Here is an 8,188-nt window from a genome sequence, read left to right on the forward strand (position 1 = left end):
TCAAAGCGAGATTTTAGGAGAGAGCGAGATTCAAAGCGAGATTTTAGGAGAGAGCAAGATTCAAAGCGAGAATGTTGGAGAGAGCGAGATTTAGTTTATATTGACTAATCTGACTAACATTGAACTTGGTAAAATGAAATGGTTGAATAATTGAAAAATGAGATTATTCAGGAATACACATTGAATGCTAAGATTACGCATTGAGTTTCTGGTAGTAGATCCATAATCAAAAAAGTGTTTGTGATTGTTCCAGAAGAAATGAAAGCTAGTAATCATTAATGGAAAAATAACAACAATAACAGAGAGAGCGAGATATTGAGAGAGAGCGAGAGTGAAAGAGCGAGATCTTAGGAGAGAGCAAGATCTTAGGAGAGAGCGAGATCAGGAGAGAGCGAGACTAAGAGAGCGAGATTGAGAGAGCGAGAGTCTTCACTTTATTTGAACTTTCCATAGAAATATATAAAAAAAAAAAAAAAAAGAGAAAAAGAGAACTATATCATACTATAATTAATAATCATTAGATTATTATACTATAATTGAATAATCATTAGACAATAAATTGAATAAATTGAATATATTAGATTATTATACTATAATTGAATAATCATTAGACAATAAATTGAATAAATTGAATATATTAGATTATTATACTATAAATTGAATATATTAGATTATTATAATGTAAAACTTTATTGATTACAAAAAAAAAATGAATATACAGTAGATTATTATAAAAAAATTGAATATACAATAAAATGAATATATAAGAAAAAAATTATTTATTATTCAATCCTTAACTATCTAGAGCCCGTCTTAGTAACGAAGGACACTTCCTTCGATTATGTCCTAACTGGTTACAAAATCCACATCGTTGTCGAGTGGCTGGTTCTGTCCAATCCATCTTGTTGTGATAACGTGAACTTTTCGGTCTACCAGGTCTTCTCAACAACGATGGATCAGGATGTAAGACGATCATATTAGGGTGCGTGATCCAGTAATCTTCATGCGGTACAGGTTGAAATTGAGGAGAGTAACATTCAGCATACGTTGACAATTTGTAGTAGTCCTCAATAAAATCTTCGTAGTTCATGTTAAAATGTGAGCAAATGGCCATAAAATGCGAGCATGGAATGCCGAATGCTTGCCACTTGTTACATGAACAGTACCACTCGGTATGATGGCTTGTTCGAGATCACTAAGTATGAAACACCTGAGAGAAATTGTAACACACGAAGAGGTGTGTTTAATTTCAGATCGACATGCTGGTATAATTGCAGCAGTGAACAACCCAACAAATGGTTGGACGGGACCGAAATATCACCATCGTTTCTACTTACGACATATCGTCAGCAACTTCAATAAAAAGTATAAATTTAATTCATTGAAAAATTATGTTTATCGTGTCGGGTGTCAGTTTCAAATTCAAAAGTTCAACAAAGCAATTGAAGATATCAAAGGAATAAATCGGAGCTGTCTAAGTTTTTTTTGACAACATTAGTTTAGAGCAATGGACTCAAGCACATGATGGAGGATTCAGATATGGGTGGATGACGACAAATCTATCAGAGTGCATAAATGGAGTCCTCAAAGGAGCTCGAATGTTGCCTATAAATGCTCTTGCTCAGATAACATTCTTCAAATGCGTGAACTATTTCGAGAAAAGAAGAGCAGAAATAAGGGATGCATTGGAGCGTCAAGATAAACCCAGGACCTGTTGATCCCGATGTTTTGTACGACCAGTCCATTCATCGATCATATGTTATATGGCGAGATCGTACTACTGGAGAAATATCTTGTAGACGTCGAGAGGCAGGATTTATTCAGTTGGACTGGCATCTGATCACAGCCTTGGTCGAGAGATGGAGGCCCGAGACGCATACATTCCATATGTCTGTTGGAGAGTGCACTATCACTCTACAAGACATAGAAGTGTTGTTGGGGTTACCTGTTGACGGTGAGCCGGTCACCGGAGTGATGTACGATGACTGGTTAGAAGTTTGTCAACTGTACCTCGGTGCGACCCCACCTGCCGACAAGATTAAAGGATCGAGGTTAAGTTTAATATGGTTAGGAACACAATTTCGTGAGCTCACAGATGATGCAGACGAGGAAACCGTCATAAGATATGCGCGAGCATATATACTACAAATGATGGGTGGAAGTCTGTTTTCAGATAAATCAAGTCATTTTGTTCACTTGATGTTCCTGCCACTTGTTAGCTAACCTCCATGATGCGGGGCAGTATTCGTGGGGTGGAGCATGCTTGGCATGGTTGTATAGACAACTATGTAAAGCAACAAGACCTGAGGTTCGAGAGATAGTTGGGCCTCTCATACTTTTGCAACTATGGGCTTGGGAGCGATTTCCAACAATGGCTCCACAGCTACATCATGTTAATGACGCTCAGTTAGTTGGACGAGCCTACGGTTCTCGGTATGTTGTTTTAATTCAATTTAATTTTTATATCACTGATCTAGTTAATTTAAATTCTAAATTATCAATTTAAAAATTTAGGTGGAGAGACAAATTTTGTGTGACTAGGACAGCCACACATGTAGTCAACCAGTATAGATACATGTTTGATCTGCTTCAACCTGAACAGGTACATTACACTAAACCTAATTGATTATTTTATTCACATTTTTATTGTATTTGTCTTTAATATTCTCTAATATAATATTTTGTGTTTCAGGTTATTTGGGAGCCGTACAAAATTATTGTGCATACTTTGCCTAATTTTTGTACGAATGGTCAAAACATATGGCGGACGATGAGTCCTCTCATATGTTTTCACATTGGTGAGTGGCATCTTCCTGACAAGGTGATGAGACAATTCGGTTTTCAGCAGGATGTCCCATCGCCTTGTAATACTGAACCCGTACTGCATGATATTGACCTAAGGACTGGAGATTGGTCCGAAAAAGTTGCACATTTGGTAGTGCGATGGCACTATCGTGCAAGGTTTATTGCAGTGGGGGTTTCTCTTGAACAGTTTGACACAGATGTCACTCCAGAATATATTCATTGGTATAATAATATCACAAGGCGCTACGTCACTCGTCCGGGAGCAGCTGTGGGTCATCTGGTAAATGAATGAATATTATCTAATTTTTTTAATTTAAATTTATTTTAAATATTGTCTAATTGTTTTATAATTCACAGAGATCGAACAACAGTAGACTCCGTGAGGTTGCGAATGATCCGAACCAGGTTCTTGCTATATGTAGTGACAACCAAAGCTATATGGAGGAAATTCATTATATGTACGATATACCTATTGTTCCTCCACCAGCTCCTAGACGTAGAGGACCTGTTCGGGAAGAGGATGAGTTTGATGAGGTTGCACATAATGTGGAAGAGTTGCCCCCTATGACGCAGACGCAGAGTCAAACTGATTATGTTAGTCCGATGATGATGATGCCAGCATTTGGTTCAGGACATTATGACTCAGAGGCTGGTCCTTCGTCTTCATACGTGCATGGACATGGTCGGGGTCGTGGAGAGCATAATGAATATTTATATTATGAAGCGCCTGCAGAGGTACCAGAGCAACATCAAGAAGAACCCGAGCAACCTCAAGTTCGAAGTCGACGACGACAACCAGCTCGAAATCGACGACGTCTGCCTTGTGGGACACATTGATTTTTGTAATTATTTTTATATAAATGAGATATTTAATTTACATTTTTTTATTTTTATGAGTTATTATTTTTTTTTAATTTATTCTTTTTAGAGTTTAAATAAAATAATAAAATATTTTTAGAAATTGTTTTTATAAAATAAAAAATTAAAAAAAAAAGGATTAGAAAGAAGAAGGTGGAATGTGTAATAATTAAAAAGGAAAAAAAAAAAAGGAAATTTGTACGGTATTCTTGCTCTCTATCAAAATCTCGCTCTCGCTCTCTCAAACTCTCGCTCTCGAATTTTATTGGGAAGACTTGCTGAGATGACAGAATCCGTAAAAATTATTCAACAAGCTTTGGAAGGAATTCCAGGGGGACCTTATGAAAATTTAGAAATACGATCTTTTGATAGAGGAAGGTCTCCAGAATGATAATTAAACAGACTCAATAATAATGTTAGGAAGGGCAAGGTAATGGTTCAAAGTTCGACGTACAAGTGAAAGGAAGGTCGAGGGTTCAAAATTAGTCGAATTTTCAACCTTCGACTTATTTAAAAAAAAAAACAATATTTTTTTACAAATAGTTTGAAAACAATAATATTTTCCTAAATAGTTTCTAAAAGGACAATATCCTTTTAATTTTCTCCTTGAAAACTCAAGGACTAAAATAATTAATTTGAAAACTCAAGGACCAATCGCACCTATTCTTGAAAACTCAAGAACCAATCACACCTATTCTTGAAAACTCAATGACCAAAAGGGTATTTTTTCCAAAAAAAAATATATTATGTAGTCGTGTGTTCAAAAGTTACATTCCAAATTTGTGTTTAGTGTATCTTTACTTTGTTTGAATTTGTTATGTTTCAAGAATGAAATAAATAAATGTACATTTGGCTATTTAAAAAAAAAAAAAACTATACAAAATCAATTTTGTTTAGAAAAACTACACTAGATATCTCAACTCAACTCAACTCTACTCATTTTTACATCCTAAACACAACTTTCTGACACAACTTAACTCAATTTAACACTCCAAACACAGACATTTCAACTTAATTCAACTAACTCAACTTTGCACTCCAAATACAAACAATTTAACTTTCGAGATAATCTAACTTCTCATATAATAATTACCAACTCGACTGCCCCAAAAGAATTTTTCGACCTTAGGAGTACTGTTTCCAAAATTGATTTCAAACTCGATTTCACAAGTAAAGATGGGAAAGAGAAGAATCATCTTACCGAGCACTTATGACGCAATTGTCCAGATAATTACACAGAAGTTCTTAATAATAATGTTGGTTCATAATAACATGCTACAAAAACTAATGTTAATTAAACAAAAAACAGACTTTTAACTTTTCTCGAGCTTACTGCACCAAAGCACTGGTGTTGTACACAAGAAGAGCACCTCCAGCAAGAAGACCAGCCAAGGTCACTGCCCAAATGGCTAACCCAGTAGTACCTAAAATTCAATGTTGTCCACAATATATCAACAAATATATTTTGTGTAATCGCAATGGAATTCCATATTTCAATTCTATCCATAAATGATTGTCTTTAATGTTGACATTTACTAGGCATTGATATTGACTTCTGTTTGTTAAGATAATTTTGATGTAATTTCTCTGCAAGGTTATATACATGAAAACTAACTCTAAATCAAAATCAAATGCACACATCGTTGGGTTAAAAAAGTATAGAGTTTGACATGCTAATAAAGTAAGATTGGTTGAATTCCAATCGAAATAATATCAACAGTTCATATTTCAAGCTTTGAGTTCCTATATTCAAACTTATAAATGAAAGAGAGGGTTATAATATACAAAGTGAATAACTTACCATGATTATCTACAGCTTTAAGTTTTCATGTCAAGTCTAGTGGTTATTTATGTTTTAAGAATTGCCGACACTTAAGTTGTGGATGATGTGTCCAGTGTCGGATGCTTGTTGGACAAGTGTTAGCAAATTTGTTTTCACAAATAAACTTGTATAAAACACAAATAAATATACATTGTTATACATGTATCGAATACTTGTTTTTTTTAAGTATAACAGAGATTGGAGATTCAAACTACAAATTTTTCTGTCACTAATACATCTATATGCTAATTGAGTTAGGTTGTTGTTGACGATAATAAATAAACCGATGAAATTGTAATACTATAATAACTATTTTTGAGAGTGAAATAATCCAATCATTTTTTATGCATAAAATACATTAACTTATTAAACTTATTTGTCTCGGAACTTTTTTTAAATACAATTGATATAATGTTTTAAAAAGTATACTTGTTAAGCTAACAAAATCATAACTTTTAAGGTATATGAAGAAGAAATTAATGATGAAAAAAAGAAATTGAGCAAACATTAGAAACTGAAAACCCACTTTTCAACACCATTATTCATGATTTCAGCTCTTCATAATTCATGTATTGTCTACTGAAAGTAGATTAGATGCCTATGTTATTACAAATTCATAAAATATTCAATCAATCATAAAATTATTCAGCAGGCACATTCAATTCAAATTACTAACATATAAAACTCAATTCCGTAATCTAATGTATGTGTAAATATTATATGAATGATTCAAACGAAATAGGATTGCAGAATCAAAAATGGTGGAAGAACTTACCACCAACATAGACGTCACCACTTGGAGACCAGTCTTTGGTGTCGTAGATGGGACTGCAAAATTCGAGAATACAATAATATAATACACATTAGTTTGTTAATGCGATAATAATGGAAGATTTTCAAATTAAACATAAACAGTAACGCTTTGAATTCAGATTGATTTTCAAATTCAGAAAACTATGAACAAAATCAGAGCCAGATGTTTCACCTGTAGCCGTCGACATTGGCCCCGTACTTGTCGACAAATTGGTACACTCCCTTTCCCTAAATCAATCAAATTCGAAAACAGTATCAAATTTAAGTTGCAGAGTAGCTAACAATTATCAGATTACTAAAACGTTAGTTTCATCAATGGAAAGAAGAGATTCAGAAATCCGAATGATAACCTTGCCCTTCCTTCCGGATGCATCAAGTCCATCCCTCAAATTCATCGAGCCATTGATTCCTACACGCATTACATCGAAAAATGAGTCAGAATCATTGATAAACTAAAAATCAGTCTCCAATAAGCCAAAAATCGCACCAATCGGTGGTTAATTTTACCATACGGTTTGTCGGTCTTGATCTTCTTCCCGCCACTGGCCTCGACCTTGAAGGGGACGGAGTTTCTCGCCAGAGATGGAAGACCTTTCGCCGATTTCTCGACGGTGAAGGGAGCTGGTTTGAGACTCACTGAGGTCATCACCGAGGCCGCCATTTCCGATCGATGAGCTTCTTCTTCTTCTTCTTCAGGTCGATAATCTGCAATGGCGCAAAACGGAACTCGGAGCTTGATAATCTGAGAAGTGTGATTGGTAAGGCGACACGTGGCATCTCGTGAATGGCGGTAATCCGGATATAATCTTATTGTGTTATCTGAATCTTTTTGCGAACTATTTTAGCCGCTTCCATTGAAGTTCAAACAATGGCCGTTGATCTTTGGTTTAACGGCTGTGATATTTTTTTGTTTTGATTTTTTCATTGATTTTTTAAAATGTTATGTATTTTGTCTTTAATGTCTTGTAAAACTAAGGCCACGTAAATTCCTTTTAATTATGAGCACCACATAAATTTCAAAAATATTGCATTGAATTTTATTTAAATCATAGATGTGATTAAATTTATCCCAAAAAGGATGCGAATAGTGATAATATCAAACCATCTAGATTGAGATAAAATGAAAGTGAATGTTTTGTATTGAGTGCGTGTGATTTAAAAAAATAATTATTTTATTAATTCAATAATATGTGAACGTGAGAATATAAAAAATTATAACATTCTTACTTGGTTAAGCTATGCTTGAATTAGTTTAATAATGATTAATATGTGATATATTTGTTTATTTATTTAATTAAAGATATCAACAAAAGTTAGGGTAGATTTTTTTTATCAAGTTTTCTAGCTAATTAGTTAGATACTAAATAAATTACAATAAACTAAAAGACTTGTCAATTTTTAGAGATAGAAACGACTATAAAAATAACAGATATGAGTTACATAAGTGCACATCATCTTAATGATATACTATCAATACACTAATAATATATTTAAAATTTTACTTGTAATGCATATTGACATACTGTACAGTACCAATACTATACTTGAAATGAATTAAACTCGTAATAGAAACGCACTATATAAAAATTAAGCTCATAGTTCAATAATCCTAAGTTTGTAGAAATGAAAAAATTACCGAATACACCCCAAATGAAATAACCAAATGTTCAAAATGTCTCTCACGGTTAAAGTGTCGGATTGCTATTAGATATTTTGATGATACACTTGATTGATGTTAGATATAATGTTTGATACATTTATGTCTTACATCAAGTATTTATTGATTGAAGTAAATACACTTATGTCTTAGAATATACGACTAATACATTTAGATTATCTAATTAAAAGAACAAAAGATGCATGTTTTACTTTAATATAAATTATTAATTG

General features: G+C 33.5%; 1 protein-coding gene across 1 annotated transcript; it reads right to left on the bottom strand.

Annotated features, from left to right (window-relative positions):
- Nucleotides 1-4,840: 4,840 nt before the first annotated feature.
- LOC120068722 (photosystem II 10 kDa polypeptide, chloroplastic-like) lies at nucleotides 4,841-6,964 on the bottom strand. The gene is made up of 5 exons (XM_039020428.2): nucleotides 6,806-6,964; nucleotides 6,649-6,707; nucleotides 6,471-6,526; nucleotides 6,261-6,313; nucleotides 4,841-5,087 (listed from the first exon to the last, which is right to left on the bottom strand). Exons 1-5 carry the CDS (start codon nucleotides 6,957-6,959, stop codon nucleotides 4,993-4,995), a joined length of 417 nt encoding a protein of 138 aa, XP_038876356.1. The 5' UTR covers nucleotides 6,960-6,964; the 3' UTR covers nucleotides 4,841-4,992.
- Between the last annotated feature and the right edge of the window lie 1,224 nt (nucleotides 6,965-8,188).

This window comes from Benincasa hispida, chromosome 1 (assembly GCF_027475165.1).
Source record: "Benincasa hispida cultivar pf3 chromosome 1, pf3_genome.v1.1, whole genome shotgun sequence".
Taxonomy (NCBI): domain Eukaryota; kingdom Viridiplantae; phylum Streptophyta; class Magnoliopsida; order Cucurbitales; family Cucurbitaceae; genus Benincasa; species Benincasa hispida.

Coding starts and splice junctions, on each gene's coding strand:
- LOC120068722 (XM_039020428.2), bottom strand. CDS start 6,959: ATGGCGGCCTCGGTGATGACCTCAGTGAGTCTCAAACCAGCTCCCTTC. Junction 6,527..6,648: donor CATCCGGAAGGAAGGGCAAG/GTTATCATTCGG, acceptor TGATTGATTTAG/GGAAAGGGAGTGTACCAATT. Junction 5,088..6,260: donor TGGTGACGTCTATGTTGGTG/GTAAGTTCTTCC, acceptor ATTGAATTTTAG/GTACTACTGGGTTAGCCATT.